Source organism: Bombina bombina, chromosome 2, assembly GCF_027579735.1.
Source record: "Bombina bombina isolate aBomBom1 chromosome 2, aBomBom1.pri, whole genome shotgun sequence".
NCBI lineage: Eukaryota > Metazoa > Chordata > Amphibia > Anura > Bombinatoridae > Bombina > Bombina bombina.
The window spans coordinates 125,849,691-125,874,655 of record NC_069500.1 but is presented as its reverse complement, the minus strand read 5'-3'; the positions used below and the strand labels follow the sequence as shown (position 1 = coordinate 125,874,655).

Sequence of the window (24,965 nt, the reverse complement as noted above, 5' to 3'; positions counted from 1 at the left end):
TGTGGTAAATTTTTCTAGTTACAGGCTTTCTGGCCTGAACAAGAGTATCAATAACAGAATCTGAGAACCCTCGCTTTGATAAGATCAAGCGTTCAATCTCCAAGCAGTCAGTTGGAGTGAGACCAGATTCGGATGTTCGAACGGACCTTGAACAAGAAGGTCTCGTCTCAAAGGTAGCTTCCATGGTGGAGCCGATGACATATTCACCAGGTCTGCATACCAAGTCCTGCGTGGCCACGCAGGAGCTATCAAGATCACCGATGCCCTCTCCTGATTGATCCTGGCTACCAGCCTGGGGATGAGAGGAAACGGCGGGAATACATAAGCTAGTTTGAAGGTCCAAGGTGCTACTAGTGCATCTACTAGAGTCGCCTTGGGATCCCTGGATCTGGACCCGTAGCAAGGAACCTTGAAGTTCTGACGAGAGGCCATCAGATCCATGTCTGGAATGCCCCACAGTTGAGTAATTTGGGCAAAGATTTCCGGATGGAGTTCCCACTCCCCCGGATGTAATGTCTGACGACTCAGAAAATCCGCTTCCCAATTTTCCACTCCTGGGATGTGGATTGCAGACAAGTGGCAGGAGTGAGTCTCCGCCCATTGAATGATTTTGGTCACTTCTTCCATCACCAGGGAACTCCTTATTCCCCCCTGATGGTTGATGTACGCAACAGTCGTCATGTTGTCTGATTGAAACCGTATGAACTTGGCCTTTGCTAGCTGAGGCCAAGCCTTGAGAGCATTGAGTATCGCTCTCAGTTCCAGAATATTTATCGGTAGAAGAGATTCTTCCCGATACCAAAGACCCTGAGCTTTCAGGGGTCCCCAGACCGCGCCCCAGCCCACCAGACTGGCGTCGGTCGTGACAATGACCCACTCTGGTCTGCGGAAGCTCATCCCCTGTGACAGGTTGTCCAGGGACAGCCACCAACGGAGTGAATCTCTGGTCCTCTGATTTACTTGTATCTTCGGAGACAAGTCTGTATAGTCCCCATTCCACTGACTGAGCATGCACAGTTGTAATGGTCTTAGATGAATGCGCGCAAAAGGAACTATGTCCATTGCCGCTACCATCAAACCTATTACTTCCATGCACTGCGCTATGGAAGGAAGAGGAACGGAATGAAGTATTTGACAAGAGTTTAGAAGTTTTGTTTTTCTGGCCTCTGTCAGAAAAATCCTCATTTCTAAGGAGTCTATTATTGTTCCCAAGAAGGGAACCCTTGTTGACGGAGATAGAGAACTCTTTTCTACGTTCACTTTCCATCCGTGAGATCTGAGAAAGGCCAGGACAATGTCCGTGTGAGCCTTTGCTTGAGGAAGGGACGACGCTTGAATCAGAATGTCGTCCAAGTAAGGTACTACTGCAATGCCCCTTGGTCTTAGCACCGCTAGAAGGGACCCTAGTACCTTTGTGAAAATCCTTGGAGCAGTGGCTAATCCGAACGGAAGTGCCACGAACTGGTAATGCTTGTCCAGGAATGCGAACCTTAGGAACCGATGATGTTCCTTGTGGATAGGAATATGTAGATACGCATCCTTTAAATCCACCGTGGTCATGAATTGACCTTCCTGGATGGAAGGAAGAATTGTTCGAATGGTTTCCATTTTGAACGATGGAACCTTGAGAAACTTGTTTAGGATCTTGAGATCTAAGATTGGTCTGAACGTTCCCTCTTTTTTGGGAACTACGAACAGATTGGAGTAGAACCCCATCCCTTGTTCTCCTAATGGAACAGGATGAATCACTCCCATTTTTAACAGGTCTTCTACACAATGTAAGAATGCCTGTTTTTTTATGTGGTCTGAAGACAATTGAGACCTGTGGAACCTCCCCCTTGGGGGAAGCCCCTTGAATTCCAGAAGATAACCTTGGGAGACTATTTCTAGCGCCCAAGGATCCAGAACATCTCTTGCCCAAGCCTGAGCGAAGAGAGAGAGTCTGCCCCCCACCAGATCCGGTCCCGGATCGGGGGCCAACATCTCATGCTGTCTTGGTAGCAGTGGCAGGTTTCTTGGCCTGCTTTCCCTTGTTCCAGCCTTGCATTGGTCTCCAGGCTGGCTTGGCTTGAGAAGTATTACCCTCTTGCTTAGAGGACGTAGCACTTGGGGCTGGTCCGTTTCTACGAAAGGGACGAAAATTAGGTTTATTTTTGGCCTTGAAAGACCTATCCTGAGGAAGGGCGTGGCCCTTGCCCCCAGTGATATCAGAGATAATCTCTTTCAAGTCAGGGCCAAACAGCGTTTTCCCCTTGAAAGGAATGTTAAGCAATTTGTTCTTGGAAGACGCATCCGCTGACCAAGATTTTAACCAAAGCGCTCTGCGCGCCACAATAGCAAACCCAGAATTTTTCGCCGCTAACCTAGCCAATTGCAAAGTGGCGTCTAGGGTGAAAGAATTAGCCAATTTGAGAGCACGGATTCTGTCCATAATCTCCTCATAAGAAGAAGAATTATTAGTGATCGCCTTTTCTAGCTCATCGAACCAGAAACACGCGGCTGTAGTGACAGGGACAATGCATGAAATTGGTTGTAGAAGGTAACCTTGCTGAACAAACATCTTTTTAAGCAAACCTTCTAATTTTTTATCCATAGGATCTTTGAAAGCACAACCATCTTCTATGGGTATAGTGGTGCGTTTGTTTAGAGTAGAAACCGCCCCCTCGACCTTGGGGACTGTCTGCCATAAGTCCTTTCTGGGGTCGACCATAGGAAACAATTTTTTAAATATGGGGGGAGGGACGAAAGGTATACCGGGCCTTTCCCATTCTTTATTTACAATGTCCGCCACCCGCTTGGGTATAGGAAAAGCTTCGGGGGGCCCCGGGACCTCTAGGAACTTGTCCATTTTACATAGTTTCTCTGGGATGACCAAATTCTCACAATCATCCAGAGTGGATAACACCTCCTTAAGCAGAGCGCGGAGATGTTCCAACTTAAATTTAAATGTAATCACATCAGGTTCAGCTTGTTGAGAAATTTTCCCTGAATCTGAAATTTCTCCCTCAGACAAAACCTCCCTGGCCCCCTCAGACTGGTGTAGGGGCCCTTCAGAAACAATATCATCAGCGTCCTCATGCTCCTCAGTATTTTCTAAAACAGAGCAGTCGCGCTTTCGCTGATAAGTGGGCATTTTGGCTAAAATGTTTTTGATAGAATTATCCATTACAGCCGTTAATTGTTGCATAGTAAGGAGTATTGGCGCGCTAGATGTACTAGGGGCCTCCTGTGTGGGCAAGACTGGTGTAGACGAAGGAGGGGATGATGCAGTACCATGCTTACTCCCCTCACTTGAGGAATCATCTTGGGCATCATTTTCTCTAAATTTTGTGTCACATAAATCACATCTATTTAAATGAGAAGGAACCTTGGCTTCCCCACATTCAGAACACAGTCTTGGTAGTTCAGACATGTTAAACAGGCATAAACTTGATAACAAAGTACAAAAAACATTTTACAATAAAACCGTTACTGTCACTTTAAATTTTAAGCTGAACACACTTTATTACTGCAATTGCAAAAAAGTATGAAGGAATTGTTCAAAATTCACCAAAATTTCACCACAGTGTCTTAAAGCCTTAAAAGTATTGCACACCAAATTTGGAAGCTTTAACCCTTAAAATAACGGAACCGCCATGGGAGACCTATCTAAAGCCGACAGCATGATGCTCCCTCCCTTATCAGTTCTAATGTCCCACTAGTGGCTGTCTTATCTGCCTCCCTAGAAGAGGCGCCACACTATGTCAGGCCGGAGGTACTCCTCACTGCTCTTCCCCTCCCCCCCCTCCTTTTTCTCCCTCTTCTGATGCCCCTACTCCCTCCCCAGCACTCTTCTCCCCCCTCCTAAGAGAGGCAGGTATCTATCCCTATCTGTTTTGCTCTCAAGCACGCGTACTATGTAAGTCTTGCATTTTACTCCCCCTAACTGCCAGGTTCAATATGTATGGCTTCCATGGCCATATGATACCCACAATGCTAAAAAAGAAGCTAAATTTTTCCCTATGACAGACCAGTACACAACACCTATAAAATCCAAATACACAACTGACGTATGACCAACCTTTGAGCTAGAACATTGAGCTGTGTAAAACGATTTTCTTTTAATGCCATTATTACCTTTGAACGTTTGATTGTATTTGTTGCCTAATATGTCATATGTAACTGTTCTGTTTTGTGGTTCTGTACCAATTACATCAATAAAAATTTATTTAACAAAAAAAAAAAAAAAAAAATAACGGAACCGGAGCCGTTTTTATATTTAACCCCTTTACAGTCCCTGGTATCTGCTTTGCTGAGACCCAACCAAGCCCAAAGGGGAATACGATACCAAATGACGCCTTCAGAAAGTCTTTTCTATGTATCAGAGCTCCTCACACATGCATCTGCATGTCATGCTTCTCAAAAACAAGTGCGCAATACAGGCGCGAAAATGAGACTCTGCCTATGATTAGGGAAAGCCCCTAGAGAATAAGGTGTCCAACACAGTGCCTGCCGGTTATTTTACAAAATTCCCAAGATTAAAATAATTCCTCAAGGCTATGGAGTATAAAATATGTTTATATATAAATCGATTTAGCCCAGAAAATGTCTACAGTCTTAAAAAGCCCTTGTGAAGCCCTTATTTACTGTCTGTAATAAAAATGGCTTACCGGATCCCATAGGGAAAATGACAGCTTCCAGCATTACATCGTCTTGTTAGAATGTGTCATACCTCAAGCAGCAAAAGTCTGCTCACTGTTCCCCCAACTGAAGTTAATTCCTCTCAACAGTCCTGTGTGGAACAGCCATCGATTTTAGTAACGGTTGCTAAAATCATTTTCCTCTTACAAACAGAAATCTTCATCTCTTTTCTGTTTCAGAGTAAATAGTACATACCAGCACTATTTTAAAATAACAAACTCTTGATTGAAGAATAAAAACTACAGTTAAACACTAAAAAACTCTAAGCCATCTCCGTGGAGATGTTGCCTGTACAACGGCAAAGAGAATGACTGGAGAAGGCGGAGCCTAGGAGGGATCATGTGACCAGCTTTGCTGGGCTCTTTGCCATTTCCTGTTGGGGAAGAGAATATCCCACAAGTAAGGATGACGCCGTGGACCGGACACACCTATGTTGGAGAAAGCCTAGTTTAGTACATAAAACTACCTTATCTGAATGGAAAATAAGGTAAAGCGAATTGAAACGCCGAGAGCTCAGACACTCTTCGAGCTGAAGAAATAGATATTAAGATATTATCTTGGAAAGTTTTATTTCTTGTTGCTAAGGAATGCATAGGCTCAAACAAAGCCCCTTGAACTTTAAGAACTAAATTCAGACTCCATGGAGGAGTAACTGATTTGAACACGGGCCTGATCCGAACCAAGGCCTGCCAAAAAGATGGTACATCTGCCAGACGCTTGTGTAACAAAATAGATAAGGCAGAAATCTGATCCTTCAGGGAACTTGCCGATAAACCCTTCTCCAAACCTTCTTGGAGAAAAGACAAAATTCTAGGAATCCTAACTCTACTCCATGAGTAGCCCTTGGATTCACACCAATAGAGATATTTACGCCATAAATCTTTCTAGTTACAGGTTTACGCACCTGAATTAAGGTCTCTATGACCGAATCAGAAAAACCCCACTTGGATAGGATTAAGCGTTCAATCTCCAAGCAGTCAGCTTCAGAGAAGCTAGATTTGGGTGAAGGAAGGGTCCTTGAATGAGAAGGTCCTTCCTCAAGGGAAGTTTCCAAGGTGGCAGGGACGACATGTCCACCGGATCGGCATACCAAATCCTGCGAGGCCACGCAGGAGCGATGAGGATCACCGATGCCTTCTCCTGTTTCATTCGAGCAATGACCCGAGGAAGAAGAGCAAACAGGGGAAATAGATATGCTAGGCTGAAGGACCAAGGAACTGCCAAAGCATCTATCAGTTCCGCCTGGGGATCCCTGGACCCGTATCTTGGGAGCTTGGCATTCTGGCGAGATGCCATGAGATCCAACTCCGGCCGACCCCATTTGAGAATCAGGTTGGAAAATACTTCCGGATGGAGTTCCCACTCTAGCGGATGAAAAAGTCTGCCTGCTCAGAAAGTCCGCCTCCCAGTTGTCCACCCCTGGGATGTGGATTGCTGACAGATGGCAAGAATAGGCCTCCGCCCACCGGATTATCTTGGCTACCTCAGTAATCGCTAAGGAACTCCTCGTTCTTCCCCGATGATTGATGTAAGCCACTGTCATTATGTTGTCCGACTGGAATCTGATGAACTGGGCCAAAGCCAACTGAGGCCAGGCCAGAAGAGCATTTAAGATTGCTCTTAGTTCCAGGATGTTTATAGGAAGAAGAGACCCTGCATGGGTCCATACTCCCTGAGCCTTTAGGGAGCCCCAGACTGCTCCCCATCCTAAAAGGCTGGCGTCCGTTGTCACAATCACCAATTAAGGTCTGCAAAAGCATGTCCCCTGGGATATATGATCCAGAGACAACCACCATTGAAGAGAGTCCCTTGTCTCCTGTTACAGGGTTATTCGAGGAGACAAATCTGCATAATCCCCATTCCACTTCCTGAGCATGTTTAACTGCAGAGACCTGAGGAGAAACCGAGCAAACGGTTTGATGTCCATTGCTGCCACCATCAGTCCGATTGCTTCCATGCACTGAGCCACTGACGGCCGAGAATTGGACTGAAGGGCTTGACAGGTATCTAGAATCTTTGATTTTCTGACTTCTGTCAGAAAAATCCTCATAGATATGGAATCGATCAGAGTTCCCAAGAAAGTCACCCTTGTCTTCGGGATTAAGGAACTCTTTTCCAGATTTACCTTTCACCCGTGAGTTCTCAGGAAGGATAGCATTGTCTGTATGGGACCTTGCTTGTTGACAAGATGACGCCTGGATTAGAATATCGTCCAGATAAGACGCCACCGCAATGCCCTGCGATCTTAGAACCGCCAGCAGAGACCCCAGAACCTTTGTGAAAATTCTGGGTGCCGTGGCCAGACCGAAAGGAAGAGCCACGAACTGAAAGTGTTCGTCCAGAAAGGCAAATCTTAGGAACTTGTGATGATCTCTGTGGATAGGAACATAAAGATATGAATCCTTTAAATCCACTGTCGTCATAAATTGACCCTCCTGGATCAAAGGAAGAATGGCACGAATAGTCTCAATCTTGAATGATGGAACTCTGAGAAACTTGTTTAGACTCTTGAGGTCTAATATAGGTCTGAAGGTTCCCTCTTTTTTGGGAACCACAAACAGATTTGAATAAAAACCCTGCCCCTGTTCCTGTACTGGAACGGGAACAAATACTCCCAGGGAGGAGAGGTATCTTACACAATGTAAGAAGGCCTCTCCTTTGAACTGCAGATAATCTTGAAAACAGAAACCTGCCTCTTTGAACTCCGATTTGTGTCCCTGGGACACTATTTTCCATTGCCCAGGGATCCTGAACATCTCGAACCCAAGCCTGAGCAAAGACGGAAAACTGCCCTCTACAAGATCTGGTCCCGGATCGGGGGCATGTCCTTCACGCTGTGTCTGATTCAACAGCAGACTTTTTTTTTTTTTTTTTTTTTTTTTTTAATTCTTTAAATTCCAAAAGAGTTACTTTTGTCAAGCCAGATCCAAACAAGGTCTTCCCCTTGCAAGGAATCGCTAAAAGTTTAAACTTAGAGCATACATCCATAGAACAAGGCTAACCATAAGACTCGGTGAGCTGGAACAGAGAAACCTGAAACCTATGCTCCCAGATTGAAAACTTGAAGGGAAGAATTTGAAATAAAGGAATTAGCCAACTCAAAGGCTTTTATCCTATCCTGGGTCTTTATCCAGGGGAGATTCTGACTTAGTAGCATCAGAAAACACATCAGACCAATATGCCGTCGCACTAGTGATGGTAGCAAAATACACAGCTGGTTGCCATTATAAGCCCTGGTGTACGATACTTTTCTAATTCTTATCCATAGGACCTTCGAACCCAACTATCCTCTAAGGGTATCGCAGTTCTCTTAGCTAGGCTGGAAACTACTCCTTCCATCCTAGTGAAAGTGTGTCCAGCCTCCTTAGCCAAGCCGACCATGGAAAACATAATTTTGATGAGAGGGAATAATCCCGAAGTATCTTCCTCTTTTCGTTAACAGGGAAGAAACAGATGGGATAGCAACTACTAAATCAATCACCCTGAAATTAAATTCCTCTAGTAACGTTTTCTACCACGTAGGAAAAACTATGATGTATGAAATGCAAAGTAATTCCAAATGGAGTGTTAGAGCAAGCGCAAGGCACTGCATGTGGGCCATAACACTTTGTGGGACACTATAGGAGAGATTTGTGGCATAGATTGACCATAGTCAACAGACTCCCAAAGTAGTAGAAGGTTCAGAAAAGAAACGTTTTGTTGGGGGTTTTTTTTTATTAAAAATTGACACAAACGTTACTGTCTCTTTAAAATTAAAAAGTAACTCATTTTTGTGTGTTCTTGTTCCATCCTAAGACATAAAGGATGGATTAAACAACAGTGAAATTCCTTTAATAAAGATTAACAGATAAAACTGTTACTGTTTCTTTAAATGTAAAAATCAACCAATTTTTTGTGTGCTTGTTCCAATCTACAACCCAAAGGATGGATTAAACAACTAAACAGTGAAATTATGTCAAATAAGATTAACAGATAAAAATGTTACTGTCTCTTTAAATTTTAAACAGTAACTTTTTATCCTTGTGTGTAAAAAGTGCTTAGACTAGGACACAAACATAGAAACACCGGCAGAAACCTCAGATAAAACTCAGATAATACTTTTACATACTTAAAACGTCACGTACCTAGAACGACATGACAGATTGTAAACAGATCCAGAGCGCAGCTGTAGCGCTATCCGGACCCACCTAGGACAAGACACAGAGTGTTTAGCTAGCCAGGAATAAGATCTATCCCAGAAATTGCTCTATTCGATATAACCGAAGAGCAAGTGCGGGCTGTCGGCCCCAAGCTCCACCCTTCGTGGGCGTGACGATCCCATCTTAGAGACTGCATAGTTAAAACTCGAGATAGAATATGCGCTGCTGAAAAAGAAAAAAGGCACCAAAACTAAACCCCGCCCCTTCGTGGGTCGTAACAATACATGCTCTCCCGGTCGCCATCATTATGTTAAAGATAGACTACCGGGAGAGGTTACTGAAACCTTCTTTGAACCTGGGGGCAAATTGTAATACCAGAGAAAGGTATAAAATGTGCATAACTTAAAAAGCTTATACAGATGAATTGAGCCAGCCTACAAAAATATAAAGATAATATACTAAGTGGTTTAGCCCTCACTGTTATAGGGCATATCCATCATGGTGTCCAGCTCGGTTTAAGTGGCCCCAAAAGCCACTCTCCTCAGCCCCAGTGCCTGCTATAAACATGCTGTCAGAAAATCCTCCTAATTCTATATATAGGAGAAATATGTCCCAGTAAAGAGCTATACTTCCTATGTCCTGAATCCTCTGTGTGCTTCAGACCCAGAATAAAAAGTTAGCACTTACCTTGATATTCTGCCCGACAGCAGGGCAGCTCAGCAGGTTTAGGAGATCCTCTCCCTCCCATAGCCCTGTTGAAGATGATAAAGCCCAAGTTAAGTTTGCTTAGGCTATCAGGATAAGGGCAGCATAAATGTATAGGAGGCGCAGTGAGAATTATGTCCCACCAGTTCCTATTGCTCTAAAGCCACCAATAGCTCTACTGTAGAGACTGATATGGACTACGGCTACACTCTAGAACAAAGCAGCACTCTCTTGCCCTACTTTAAAAAAAATAAACTCTTGATTGAAGAATCTAAAACTAACACCTCACTTTACCTCTTCCTATCACTAACGTAGGCAAAGAGAATGACTGGGGTGGGAGGGAAGAGAGGAGCTATATATAGCAGTTCTGCTGTGGTGCTCTTTGCCTCCCCCTGCTGACCAGGAGGTGAATATCCCACAAGTAAGGATGATGATCCGTGGACTCATGTCTTTAAAAAGAAAAAAACTTTACTACTTGACCTCTCAAGGTTACGGCTGAAGTTAGACGGCCTCTCCCATCAACAGTGATGTTTAATCATTACTTTCTAGCTTATCAACATACTTCCACTAGTAAAGGGTTGAGTTTTTCTGCCACGTGAATAACACATGCTTCATCAAGGTTAGCTGGTTTTGGCTGGAACAGTTACAGCTCTAGCCAGATTTGACTCCTTTAAGAAGACCTTTGTAAAGCATCTGCAATATTGTACAAACAAAAACATAATTTATGCTTACCTGATAAATTCCTTTCTTCTGTTGTGTGATCAGTCCACGGGTCATCATTACTTCTGGGATATAACTCCTCCCCAACAGGAAATGCAAGAGGATTCACCCAGCAGAGCTGCATATAGCTCCTCCCCTCTACGTCAGTCCCAGTCATTCGACCAAGAAACAACAAGAAAGGAGTAACCAAGGGTGAAGTGGTGACTGGAGTATAATTTAAAAGATATTTACCTGCCTTAAAACAGGGCGGGCCGTGGACTGATCACACAACAGAAGAAAGGAATTTATCAGGTAAGCATAAATTATGTTTTCTTCTGTTATGTGTGATCAGTCCACGGGTCATCATTACTTCTGGGATACCAATACCAAAGCAAAAGTACACGGATGACGGGAGGGATAGGCAGGCTCATTATACAGAAGGAACCACTGCCTGAAGAACCTTTCTCCCAAAAATAGCCTCCGAAGAAGCAAAAGTGTCAAATTTGTAAAATTTGGAAAAAGTATGAAGCGAAGACCAAGTTGCAGCCTTGCAAATCTGTTCAACAGAGGCCTCATTCTTAAAGGCCCAAGTGGAAGCCACAGCTCTAGTGGAGTGAGCTGTAATTCTTTCAGGAGGCTGCTGTCCAGCAGTCTCATAGGCTAAACGTATTATGCTACGAAGCCAAAAAGAGAGAGAGGTAGCAGAAGCTTTTTGACCTCTCCTCTGTCCAGAGTAAACGACAAACAAGGAAGAAGTTTGGCGAAAATCTTTAGTTGCCTGCAAGTAGAACTTGAGGGCACGAACTACATCCAGATTGTGTAAAAGACGTTCCTTCTTTGAAGAAGGATTTGGACACAAGGATGGGACAACAATCTCTTGATTGATGTTCCTGTTAGTGACTACCTTAGGTAAGAACCCAGGTTTAGTACGCAGAACTACCTTGTCTGAGTGAAAAATCAGATAAGGGGAATCACAATGTAAGGCTGATAACTCAGAGACTCTTCGAGCCGAGGAAATAGCCATTAAAAACAGAACTTTCCAAGATAACATTTTTATATCAATGGAATGAAGGGGTTCAAACGGAACACCCTGTAAAACGTTAAGAACTAAGTTTAAACTCCATGGTGGAGCAACAGCTTTAAACACAGGCTTGATCCTAGCTAAAGCCTGACAAAAGGACTGGACGTCTGGATTTTCTGACAGACGTCTGTGTAACAAGATGGACAGAGCTGAAATCTGTCCCTTTAATGAACTAGCTGATAAACCCTTTTCTAAACCTTCTTGTAGAAAAGACAATATCCTAGCGATCCTAACCTTACTCCAGGAGTAACCTTTGGATTCGCACCAGTATAGGTCTTTCCGCCATATTTTATGGTAAATCCTTCTGGTAACAGGCTTCCTAGCCTGAATCAGGGTATCAATAACCGACTCAGAAAAACCACGTTTTGATAAAATCAAGCGTTCAATTTCCAAGCAGTCAGCTTCAGAGAAGTTAGATTTTGATGTTTGAATGGACCCTGTATCAGAAGGTCCTGTCTCAGAGGTAGAGACCAAGGCGGACAGGATGACATGTCCACTAGATCTGCATACCAAGTCCTGCGTGGCCAAGCAGGTGCTATTAGAATTACTGATGCTCTCTCCTGTTTGATTTTGGCAATCAATCGAGGAAGCAGCGGGAAGGGTGGAAACACATAAGCCATCCTGAAGTTCCAAGGTGTTGTCAAAGCATCTATCAGAACTGCTCCCGGATCCCTGGATCTGGACCCGTAGCGAGGAAGTTTGGCGTTCTGGCGAGACGCCATGAGATCTATCTCTGGTTTGCCCCAACGTCGAAGTATTTGGGCAAAGACCTCCGGATGAAGTTCCCACTCCCCCGGATGAAGAGTCTGGCGACTCAAGAAATCCGCCTCCCAGTTCTCCACTCCCGGGATGTGGATTGCTGACAGGTGGCAAGAGTGAGACTCTGCCCAGCGAATTATCTTTGATACTTCCATCATTGCTAGGGAGCTTCTTGTCCCTCCCTGATGGTTGATGTAAGCTACAGTCGTGATGTTGTCCGACTGAAACCTGATGAACCCCCGAGTTATTAACTGGGGCCAAGCCAGAAGGGCATTGAGAACTGCTCTCAATTCCAGAATGTTTATTGGAAGGAGACTCTCCTCCTGATTCCATAGTCCCTGAGCCTTCAGAGAATTCCAGACAGCGCCCCAACCTAGTAGGCTGGCGTCTGTTGTTACAATTGTCCAGTCTGGCCTGCTGAATGGCATTCCCCTGGACAGGTGTGGCCGATGAAGCCACCATAGAAGAGAATTTCTGGTCTCTTGATTCAGATTCAGAGTAGGGGACAAATCTGAGTAATCCCCATTCCACTGACTTAGCATGCATAGTTGCAGCGGTCTGAGGTGTAGGCGTGCAAAAGGTACTATGTCCATTGCCGCTACCATTAAGCCGATCACCTCCATGCATTGAGCTACTGACGGGTGTTGAATGGAATGAAGGACGCGGCATGCATTTTGAAGTTTTGTTAACCTGTCTTCTGTCAGGTAAATCTTCATTTCTACAGAATCTATAAGAGTCCCCAAGAATGGAACTCTTGTGAGAGGAAAGAGAGAACTCTTCTTTTCGTTCACTTTCCATCCATGCGACCTTAGAAATGCCAGAACTAACTCTGTATGAGACTTGGCAGTTTGAAAGCTTGAAGCTTGTATTAGAATGTCGTCTAGGTACGGAGCTACCGGAATCCCTCGCGGTCTTAGTACCGCTAGAAGGGCACCCAGAACCTTTGTGAAGATTCTTGGAGCCGTAGCCAATCCGAATGGAAGAGCTACAAACTGGTAGTGCCTGTCTAAGAAGGCAAACCTTAGATACCGGTGATGATCTTTGTGGATCGGTATGTGAAGGTAAGCATCCTTTAAATCCACTGTGGTCATGTACTGACCCTCTTGGATCATGGGTAAAATAGTCCGAATAGTTTCCATTTTGAACGATGGAACTCTTAGGAATTTGTTTAGAGTCTTTAAATCTAAGATTGGCCTGAAAGTTCCCTCTTTTTTGGGAACCACAAACAGGTTTGAGTAGAACCCTTGTCCTTGTTCCGACCACGGAACCGGATGGATCACTCCCATTGTTAACAGATCTTGTACGCAGCGTAGAAACGCTTCTTTCTTTATCTGGTTTGTTGACAACCTTGACAGATGAAATCTCCCTCTTGGGGGAGATAATTTGAAGTCTAGAAGGTATCCCTGAGATATGATCTCTAGTGCCCAGGGATCCTGAACATCTCTTGCCCAGGCCTGGGCGAAGAGAGAGAGAGTCTGCCCCCTACTAGATCCGGTCCCGGATCGGGGGCTCTCGGTTCATGCTGTCTTTGGGGCAGCAGCAGGTTTCCTGGCCTGCTTGCTTTTGTTCCAGGACTGGTTAGGCTTCCAGCCTTGCCTGTAACGAGCAACAGCTCCTTCCTGTTTTGGTGCAGTGGAGGTTGATGCTGCTCCTGTTTTGAAATTCCGAAAGGGACGAAAATTAGACTGTCTAGCCTTAGCTTTGGCCTTGTCTTGAGGTAGGGCGTGGCCCTTACCTCCCGTAATGTCAGCGATAATTTCTTTCAAACCGGGCCCGAATAAGGACTGCCCCTTGAAAGGTATATTAAGTAATTTGGACTTAGAAGTAACATCAGCTGACCAGGATTTTAGCCACAGTGCCCTGCGTGCCTGTATGGCGAATCCTGAGTTCTTAGCCGTAAGTTTGGTTAAATGTACTACGGCCTCCGAAATGAAAGAATTAGCTAGTTTAAGGACTCTAAGCCTGTCCGTAATGTCGTCTAGCGTAGAGGAACTAAGGTTCTCTTCAAGCGACTCAATCCAAAATGCTGCCGCAGCCGTAATCGGCGCGATACATGCAAGGGGTTGTAATATAAAACCTTGTTGAACAAACATTTTCTTAAGGTAACCCTCTAATTTTTTATCCATTGGATCTGAGAAAGCACAGCTATCCTCCACCGGGATAGTGGTACGCTTAGCTAAAGTAGAAACTGCTCCCTCCACCTTGGGGACCGTTTGCCATAAGTCCCGAGTGGTGGCGTCTATTGGAAACATCTTTCTAAATATTGGAGGGGGTGAGAACGGCACACCGGGTCTATCCCACTCCTTAGTAACAATTTCAGTTAGTCTCTTAGGTATAGGAAAAACGTCAGTACTCGCCGGTACCGCAAAGTATTTATCCAACCTACACAGTTTCTCTGGTATTGCAACAGTGTTACAATCGTTGAGAGCTGCTAAGACCTCCCCTAGTAGTACACGGAGGTTCTCCAATTTAAATTTAAAATTTGAAATATCTGAGTCCAATCTGTTTGGATCAGAACCGTCACCCACAGAATGAAGCTCTCCGTCCTCATGCTCTGCGAGCTGTGACGCAGTATCAGACATGGCCCTAGCATTGTCAGCGCACTCTGTTCTCACCCCAGAGTGATCACGCTTGCCTCTTAGTTCAGGTAATTTAGACAAAACTTCAGTCATAACAGTAGCCATATCTTGTAATGTTATCTGTAATGGCCGCCCAGATGTACTAGGCGCCAAAATATCACGCACCTCCCGGGCGGGAGATGCAGGTACTGTCGCGTGAGGCGAGTTAGTCGGCATAACTCTCCCCTCGCTGTTTGGTGAAATTTGTTCACATTGTACAGATTGACTTTTATTTAAAGTAGCATCAATACAGTTAGTACATAAATTTCTATTGGGCTCCACCTTGGCATTGGAACAAATGACACAGATATCTTCCTCTGAGTCAGACATGTTTAACACACTAGCAAAAAACTTACAACTTGGTTATAATCTTTTTTAGCAAAAAACGTACTGTGCCTCAAAGAGGTACTAACGATTAAATGACAGTTGAAATAATGAACTGAAAAACAGTTATTGCATCAAATTTTAAAACAACACAACTTTTAGCAAAGGTTTGTTCCCATTAGTAAAAAACAACACTAATTAAATTTGTACATAAGAAAACAAAACAACGTTTTTTATACACAGTCACTATAAGAATTCTCACAGCTCTGCTGAGAGAATTTACCTCCCTTCAAAGAAGTTTGAAGACCCCTGAGATCTGTCAGAAATGAACCGGATCATGCAGGACATATAAAAGTAGCTGACTGGAATTTTTTGATGCGTAGCAAAGAGCGCCAAAAACGGCCCCTCCCTCTCCCACACAGCAGTGAAGAGAAACGAAACTGTCACAATTAAAGCAAAAAACTGCCAAGTGGAAAATAATGCCCAAACATTTATTCACACAGTACCTCAGCAATGTAAACGATTCTACATTCCAGCAAAAACGTTTAACATGAGAATAGTTATTAAAAGGATTAGTGACCTTAACACAGTAGTTCCGGTGAAATACCATCCCCAGAATACTGAAGTGTATACATACATGTCATTTTAACGGTATGGCAGGCTTTTCTCATCAATTCCATTCAGAAAATAAAAACTGCCACATACCTCAATGCAGATTCATCTGCCCGCTGTCCCCTGATCTGAAGCCTTTACCTCCCTCAGATGGTCGAGAACAGCAATATGATCTTAACGACTCCGGTTAAAATCATAGTAAAAAATCTCTGTCAGATTCTTCCTCAAACTCTGCCAGAGAAGTAATAACACGCTCCGGTGCTATTTTAAAATAACAAACTTTTGATTGAAGTCATAAAAACTAAGTATAATCACCATAGTCCTCTCACACATCCTATCTAGTCGTTGGGTGCAAGAGAATGACTGGGACTGACGTAGAGGGGAGGAGCTATATGCAGCTCTGCTGGGTGAATCCTCTTGCATTTCCTGTTGGGGAGGAGTTATATCCCAGAAGTAATGATGACCCGTGGACTGATCACACATAACAGAAGAAATGCTAAATGCGGGTGAACCAGCAGGTGTACAGTTCAAAAAAAGAGAACATTACACTCCTTGTCAAGTGTTGCAGCCCTAGTCATGAATATCTAAATCTGTAACAACAATATTTCTTCTGGTTGGGAGCGCACTATCACACCTATATTAAGATTTTTCAGCCTCCTGAGAAGAGGACTAGAAAGTTATACCAGAGTTCTAGCAAATCACACCAGGGAAAAGTAAATGAAGTTCACTTGTTTCCCTTTTCTTTAGTAAATCCGCTTAAAAAAATAACAAGATCTGGTAAAGAGGGAGACGCTGTAGAAACCTCTGATTGCAATGTTGTAAAGTATAAAACTAATACTCTGAAGAAATTGGGAAGATAACAAAAACCTATATCATTAAGATACTAGATTTTTACTTGGGTTCTCATTACAACTAAAAACAGCAGAGGGCAGCATTGCAGTAAAGTTGAACTTAAAGTGATTTTAAATCAAAGCATATAACGCACAGTAGGATTGACCATCACTAAAAATAAACATTTGTTTCAGTCATCACTTACTTTAAAAAAAAAAAAAAAAAAAAAAAAAACACGCTGTTAAAAACTCACCCTGTTTGGCAAGTATATCACTAACTCAGAGTCTCCGGCAACCAACACATTTTTCCTTTCATGATTCAGATAGAGCATGCAAATTTAAGCAACATTCTAATTTACTACTATTATCAATTTGTCTTCATTGTTCGCTATCATTATTTTAAAAGCAAGAATGTAAGTTTAGAAGCCGGCCCATTTTGGTGAACAACCTGGGTTGTGCTTGCCGATTGGTGGCTAAATGCACTCACCAATAAACAAGTGTCGTCTAGTGTACTGAACCAAAAAATTGCTGGCTCCTTAGCTTAGATGCCTTTTTTTCAAATAAAGATAGCAAGAGAATGAAGAAAAATTGATAAGAGTAAATAAGAAAGTTGCTTAAAATTGCATGCTCTGAATCATGAAAGAAAAAAATTTGGGTTTAGTGTCCCTTTAACATATGGTTTTAGTATACACTTATAAGGATATATCCAAAGAAGAAAAAATTACAGCATTAAGATAAGGAATGTTTTTTCCTTGCTACTATGGAGGAGAGTTCAAGCGTTTACCCCAGGACCTATTTAATGGGCACACCAACTGGCTGATTTTACTGATCACCCGGCTAAAATACAAGTCAATATTAAACTAATATTAGCTAGAAATAATTTTTTTATTGTTTTTTAAGGTTTGTTGCACCATTCATTAGATCAATTTATGTTAAATTATGCAATTTGCGTTTTGGATAGCTTAAAGAGGCAGTAAACCCCTTGTAATTACAAGACATTTCTGTTGTGTTGCTATAGAACAACATTTTAGCCAAGTCTACATCTTTCAAAAACAAATTAAAATCCTTTTTACTGCAATTATTTTTTGTAGCTAAACTTCACCCAATGTGTGCTTTAGTACACAGACAACAAGCCTAGCTATGGTCATTAAGTTAGCATAAATTGCATTGTTTTGCAGTTATATGATAAAGCAAATAAAGGACAGATATGTAGCAGAGTCAGCATTGAGAAGTCAGTAGGGTGAATTTTAAGTTCTGAGAATTAGAAAATTCCTTGCACGTGCAAGTGAAGCTCAGCTAGATATTCTCAGTGCACCAGCATTTTGAATACTGCCACTGCTCAGCGAGCCAGTGGGGCTTGTATCATGTCAGCAGATGGTACAAGCACCTTAGACTCTGAGCAACTGCTGTGTTTAAAATGACGGTGCATACTTAAATACACTTTTGATACAGCTATAGCTTTTATTAGAAGCATTTCTACTGATAGATGTATATTACAAAAATGCTTCTATTCTAAACATAAATGCATCTAAGTGGATTCTAATTTTGGCTGTAATGTGCCTTTAAAATTTTTATATAAAAATTACAAAGTGTTTACTGTCCCTTAAACTAACAGAAAATGTTATAATTTTGTCCAGTAATACACTGCTCCCACCTGTCTGCTGTCCAGTAATACACTGCTCTCACCTGCCTGGGAAACACTGCAGAGACATGCGAGAGCATTACCAAAGTACAACTGAATGCACGTGCAGAAACTAATTTGTTTCAGTGGAATACTGGGTGCAGAATGATGTGGGCAAAACCTGCTTTAGCAGAGTATTAAATAAAGAATATAATGAACTCTGCTGTCATGCATAAGTGAAGCAAGGCCCTCCAGATTTAGTCATGAATCAGAGACTAATGTATACTGAGAACACATCTTGCCAATGTCTTGACTAGACATTTATCCCTTGCAACATTTAATCAAAAGTGGAACTATTGCCCCTATTGCTATTTTATTTTGCTTCATCCTTATAAGTACTTTAGAGATGGAAGCTGGAAGGGGAGACATCTTTATCTATAATTAAAAATAACCAAACTAGGGGGCGCTCTCTGTTGAAAAAAACAAAAGTGACAATCTAAAAGCACACAATCAACTCAAATAAAATAAAAATGTATAAAATCAATCACAAATGAATAAAAATACAATACAGATCCAGTAAATTGAAGGACAGATTGGGGGTAATCTTATCCCACAAACGATTAGTCCATAATTATCAGATACACGGCTTCTCTCCTTCTTGCAGATCACGCCAGATCAGGCTCTAAAGATGTGAAAGATTCAAGTGAAGAGGGCATAAGCTTGTAAGCCCCCCTACAAGCTTATGCCCTCTTTTTACTTAAAGCTTTGGTTTTAAAATGTGTGTTTTAATAAAACCCTTGTTTTACTTAAGCCAAGTGTTAGCACCTTACTTCTATAGCCACCGCTCTTTGGGGCGGACTGCATTGTGGTACTGCATCTGGTGTTCCTGAGTGATACCCGTTTCCTGGGTTAGCTGATACACCCCAAGTTATCAGCTCCCTACCACAAGCACATAAGGCTGCTCCAGCTAAATGTGAGTATCCATTTGGCTTTTATTCAGTGTGGGATTTGTTGCATCTTTGATCTACACATGAGGCGCCCCTTTGTCTTTTGTATCTATTCTCATAATTAGAGTACGTTACTGTTACTCTTGACTCTTCAAGAAATAAAATACATAGAAAATTCTTTATCTTGTCATACAATATTTACCCGTTCATAAAACACCGATCACAATTCTGCTAAGCATCAGGTTGTACTCAGATATGGTTTAATCTAAACTTATCTGCCCCAATTAAAGTTTGAGGAGCTCATCTGTAAATGTTATATAATTTTGTTTATGTTAATAAAGTTGAAAAATTGTGTGTTTTGCCAAATATTTGCATTAATCTTTCAGAAAGTTGTATCAGAACTTAATTTTATATATTGTTAAACATTTTCTTTTCAATTTTGTATTTGTTTGTTGCCTGACCTACATTTTTATATATTTTGTTTCTATATATATATATATATATATATATATATATATACCATTAATATAGCTTAACTTGAACTAAACATATCTGCTTCTATGCCACAACATAGAAACATGGATCTTGTGGACACCTTACCTGACTTCCCTGGCTGCTGACACCATAGCACCTGGTGAGTGCGGAACATTCGCAGACATGGCGTCTTCGCACTCTGTACCTTCAGTGATGTTACACTACTGAAAAGGGGACTTGTGCAGCTGGTTGCTACTGTTCTTAAGAGGCCCGCCATCATGTTGGAATTGTATGTCTGCTTTAGGCAATCCTTCTGAAGAGGCAAAACAAAGTCGTGTTACCGTAATACAATTTTCCGATTCCCTTCACCTCGGTAAGCCTCACACTTTAAAAACAATGATCTGGAAAGCATTTTATTACGAAAAGTTCAATTTGTTAAAATTAAAAACCATTCACATATTACGGGTGGGAAAAATACAGTAACAGACAATATAAATGCACACTATCAAGTAACACTTATAAATTAACTTGCAGAGTAACAATCACATTTGTAACTGTCTTTAAATGAAGAGAAAACATCTTGTAATTACAAAAACATAAATTATGCTTACCCGATAATTTCATTTCCATCGAGGGGAGGAGAGTCCACTGCTTTATTCATTACTGTTGGGAATTAAGAACCTAGCCACCAGGAGGAGGCAAAGACACCCCAGTCAAAGGATTAAATAGCTCCCCCACTTCTCTCATCCCCCAATCATTCTGTCGAGGGAAAAAGGAATAAGAGAAATATCAGGGTATAAATGGTGCCAGAAGATAAATGAAATTTAGGTCCGCCCATCGGAGATACAGGCGGGAGCCTCGGACTCTCCTCCCCCTCAATGGAAATTAAAATTTTCAGGTAAGCATAATTTATGTTTTCCATGTAAAGGGGAGGAGAGTCCACGGCTTCATTCATTACTGTTGGGAACATATACCAAAGCTCTAGAGGACACTAAATGAAACCGGGAGGGAAAAAGCGGACCCTAATCTGAGGGCATCACAGCCTGTAACATCTTTTACTCCCTAAAACAGCTTCCGCAGAAGCAAAAACTTTTTTTTTTTTTTTTTTTTTTTAAAAAAAAGTGTGTAAGGAGAACCAGGTAGCCAGCCGCCTTACAAATTTGCTCCATAGAGGACTCATTCTTGAAGGCCCAAGAAGAAGCCACAGCTCTAGTTGAATGAGCCGTAATCCTCTGAGGAGGCTTATGTCCAGCTGACTCATAGGCCAAGCAAATCAAGCTCCTCAATCAAAAGGACAAAGTAGAAGAGGCTCTCTCTGCGCCTTGCGCTTCCCAGAATACACCACAAAACGATGTAGACTGCCTGAAATCCTTTGTAGCCTGAAGATAGAACATCAGGGCACGAACCACATCGAGATTATGAAGTAACCTCTCCTTAGAAGAAGAAGGGTTAGGACACAAACAAGGAACCACTATCTCCTCATTGATGTTTCAGGTAGACACCACCTTGGTGAGAAACCCTAAACCAGTGCGAAGCACAACCTTGTCCGCATGAAAAACTAGATAAGGCAGCTCACATTGCAAGGCAGCCAGTTCAGATACTCTGCTTGCCGACGCAATGGCTAACAGGAAGAGAACCTTCCAGGACAGAATCTTAATGTCAATGGAATGCATAGGCTCAAACAGAATCCTCTGCAAAACCTTGAGGACCAAGTTTAAGCTCCATGGGGTAGCAGACTGTCTAAAGCCAGGCCTGAACAAAGGATTGGATGTCAGGGAGCTCAGCAAGTCTCCTATGCAACAAGACTGACTATGCCGAAATCTGTCCCTTTAAGGAACTAGCGGCAAGTACCTTCTCCAAACCGTCTTTGAGAAAGAATCTTGTATACCTTCATCTTATGCCAAGGATATCCATGCTTCTCACACCAGGACACCAAGTCCTCCACACCAACAGCTCCCCATCCTGCCAGACTTGTGTCCGTGGTCACAATCTCCCAGGACGGTCTCAAGAAGATGCCCCCATGGACAGTTGCTCCGGACGGATCCACCAAGAGAGGGAGATCCGAGTCAGAGCATCCATGGATATCTGCTGTGAGAGATCTGAATGATCGCAGTTTCACTGTCTCAACATGCACAATTGAAGAGGTCTAAGATGGAACCTGGCGAATGGAATGACGTCTATGCTGGAAACCATGAGTCCTATCACCTCTGGTGAGTGGCAAGACGACCCAGTCTTCCTGCGTCGATGGTCTGTAAGAAACATTTCCATGGACAGAGAGTCCATTATCGTACCCAGGAACTCCACCCTGTTGCTCGGAACCAGGGAACTCTTTCCTGAATTGATCTTCCAACCGTGAGATTGGAGCAAAAGAAGAAGAGCCCTCAAATGATCCTCTACGAGACTGAGCATCGGCGTCTGGACTAGGATGTCGTCCAGATAGGGTGCCACAGCAATGCCTCTGGCCACTGCAAGTAGCTCCCCAGAACGTTTGTGAAGACTCTCGGGACTGTCACTAGACCAAAGGGAAGGGCCATAAACTGGAAGTGTTGGTCCAGAAACTTGTTTAAACACTTTAGGTCCAGAATAAGACGGAACGTGCCCTACTTCTTTGGAACCACAAAAATATTTGAATAGTACCCTAGACCCCTTTCTGCTTGGGGTACTGTTACGATAACGGCTAGAGAGGAGAGATCTCTCACATTCTAAAAAGGCTTCTCTCTTTTCCGGTCTTGAAGACAGGTTTGATAGGAGGATTCTGCCCCTGGGCGGATGGGATCTGAACCCTATCCTGTAGCCCTGGGCGACAACGTCCAGAACCCAAGGATCCTGAACGTCCTGCAACCAGGCTTCTGAGAAGAGAGATAATCTGCCCCCTACTTGGTCCAGAGACCGGTCGAGGGCCGCCCCTTCATGCCGATTTTGTCTCTGCGGGCTTCTTGCTCTGCTTAGACTTGTTCCAAGAATGAGCCGGTTTCCAAGTTCCCTTGAACTTCTTAGCTTTCGCGACAGGCTGCTGGCACTGGGCCTTGTCCACATGAAAGGGGCGGAAAGTAGATCCTTTAGGCTTAGCCTTCTTATCCTGTGGTAGGAAAGCTCCCTTGGCTCCCGTAACAGTGGATATGATCGAATCCAATCCTGGACCGAACAGAATCTTTCCTTGGAAAGGCAGGGACAACAGCCTCGACTTAGAGGTCATGTCCGCAGACCAAGACTTTAGCCACAGAGCCCTGCGAGCTAAAAAACAGAAAAACCTGACACCTTAGCGTTCAGGCGAATAATTTGCATATTGGCATCACATATGAAAGAATTGGCGATCTTCAGGGCCTTATGAGCAACTTTCTAATTTACTCCTATGATCTATTTTTCTTTGTTCTCTTGCCATCTTTATTTAAAAAAAGAAGGCATCTAAGCTATTTTTTGGTTCAGATATCTGGACCGCACTTGTTTATTGGTCGGTTAAATTAATCCACCAATCAGCAAGAACAACCCAGGTTGTTCACCAAAAATGGGCCGGCATCTACATTCTTGCTTTTCAAATAAAGATATCAAGAGAATGAAGAAAATTTGATAATAGGAGTAAAATTAGAAAGTTGCATGCTCTATCTGAATCATGAAAGAAAACATTTGGGTTCAGTGTCCCTTTAACCCTTTGAGTGCTAAGCACTTTCCCACCTGGGTGCTAAGGTTTTTTTAAAGGGTTCTTTATTTTATATTTTTAAAAATATATTATTTTTTTACACTGTTGGAAAGGTTAGGCGATTACCTTTCCAACATGCTTAAATAAAGTTGTGCGGTGACGTTATCACAATATTGTGCATGACGTCACCACGCATAACTGTAAGCCCCAGCGATGCCTGTCATTATGCAGGCCCGATCACCGGGGTAGGAGCGGATGGGAGCCCCCACATCTCCCTCAAGTTGTGAGTGCGCTAGTGACTGCTCTGAGCCGTCATTAGCACTCAAGGGGTTAATCTTCTCCTGTATCTCATCGATGAAGTCTCCCCCTCGACCATTTCCCACAGGGATTCACACCAATATGTTGAACGCGGCTACAGCCTCTGCCAACTTAAAAACAAAGCCAATGTGTTGAAACATTTTCCTTAACATGTTTTCCAACTTCTTATCCATGGGCTCTTTAAACGACAAACTATCCTCAAGGGGAATAGTTGTCCGCTTTGCAAGCGTGGAGATAGCACAATCCACCTTAGGGACCCCACAGCTCCAGCTGAAAGTCCGGGGCGGGGAACAGTTTCTTAAAGAAAGAAGAAGGGGAAAAGAACCTAAGGGCTCCCATTCATTCTTAATATTTGCCATCTTAACAGGAACCGGGAAGGCCTGAGGCACCACCCTGTCCTCATATACCTTACCAAGCTTAGGAATCGCAGGTTCTTCTGGAAGTTTCGGTTCCAGAACTTCCAGAGTAGCAAGCAAAAAGCGCAAATTCTCCATCCTAAACCTAAAGTCAGGCTCCTCCTGAGGTTTAGATAACACGGACTACGACCCAGAAGGGGCCTCCTCCGAAGAGTCTGCGTGGGCCTTATCATTGTATAATGCCTCAGAAATTTCCACAGGCGTAGAGAACCCCTGGGCCGGGCCGCCATGATACGCCCTACACTTGTGCTTAGCAGAATGTGGTAAGGCATGGATCACTTTCGATACCGCCGTTTGCAGTTGGTCCGCAAAATATGACTGCCAACAAATCTCTCCTGTAGGAGTAATGGTGGGACCCTGGGGTGCTGCATCTGCAATAGGAGATGGATGCAGGGAACGCACCTCACGGGACGGGGACCACTCAGAGGTGGACGGCTCAGTTGTACTAGACATCCGTTTGCTCTTAGATGTCTTAACTTTATTAAGGCATGTGGAACATAGTTGAGCAGGCTGATCTACCAGAATCTCCTCACAATAAACACAGGAATGAGACCTAGCTAAAGAGGGCAAGCCCTCTAACGCGTCAGTGTCCTCCATAGTTTGCGCTGTTATTAAGGACTAGATTAACTTAATAAATAGGCACCTTTATAACCTCCAATGGTCGGGGCACTCACCACCTCCTATGACCCGGACTACAGAAACCGTTTTGTCTCCTGCACCGCTGATCAACAGAGGAAGATAGATAGCCACACCCGGTCACATGGAATGCCCGGCAGGAACCGCCCCTGCCTAAGGAGAAAACGCGCCAAAAAAGGGCCGCGCCATACTCTCGTAAGTCACCTGAAAGTTCCACACATTGCCAGAGCCTCATCTCGCACATAATGCAGCAATGACACAATAAATAATATCAAGTATAACCCCCCCCTGTTCAAGAATCCCCTTTCCAGGAATATTAACCCTTGATTCTTTAAAGATAAAAGGCATCACACTGTGACCCTGTCTTCCGTGTTATCATTATGTAATAAAAAAATTAAACAATCTTACCAGAATCTACGCTGTGGAACAGGAACACAACCCTTCAAGTGTGACCGGTTAGTAGCCTCGC

General features: G+C 43.2%; 1 protein-coding gene across 1 annotated transcript in view; it reads right to left on the bottom strand.

The window, feature by feature from the left end:
• NNT (nicotinamide nucleotide transhydrogenase) overlaps positions 1–24,965 on the bottom strand; it is a 441,005-nt gene that overhangs the window by 387,975 nt on the left and 28,065 nt on the right. Inside the window, exon 2 of the mRNA XM_053701258.1 lies at positions 19,616–19,802. Coding sequence (XP_053557233.1) covers positions 19,616–19,769 — 154 coding nt within the window. The 5' untranslated portion in view covers positions 19,770–19,802. The remainder of the gene's footprint in view (positions 1–19,615; positions 19,803–24,965) is intronic.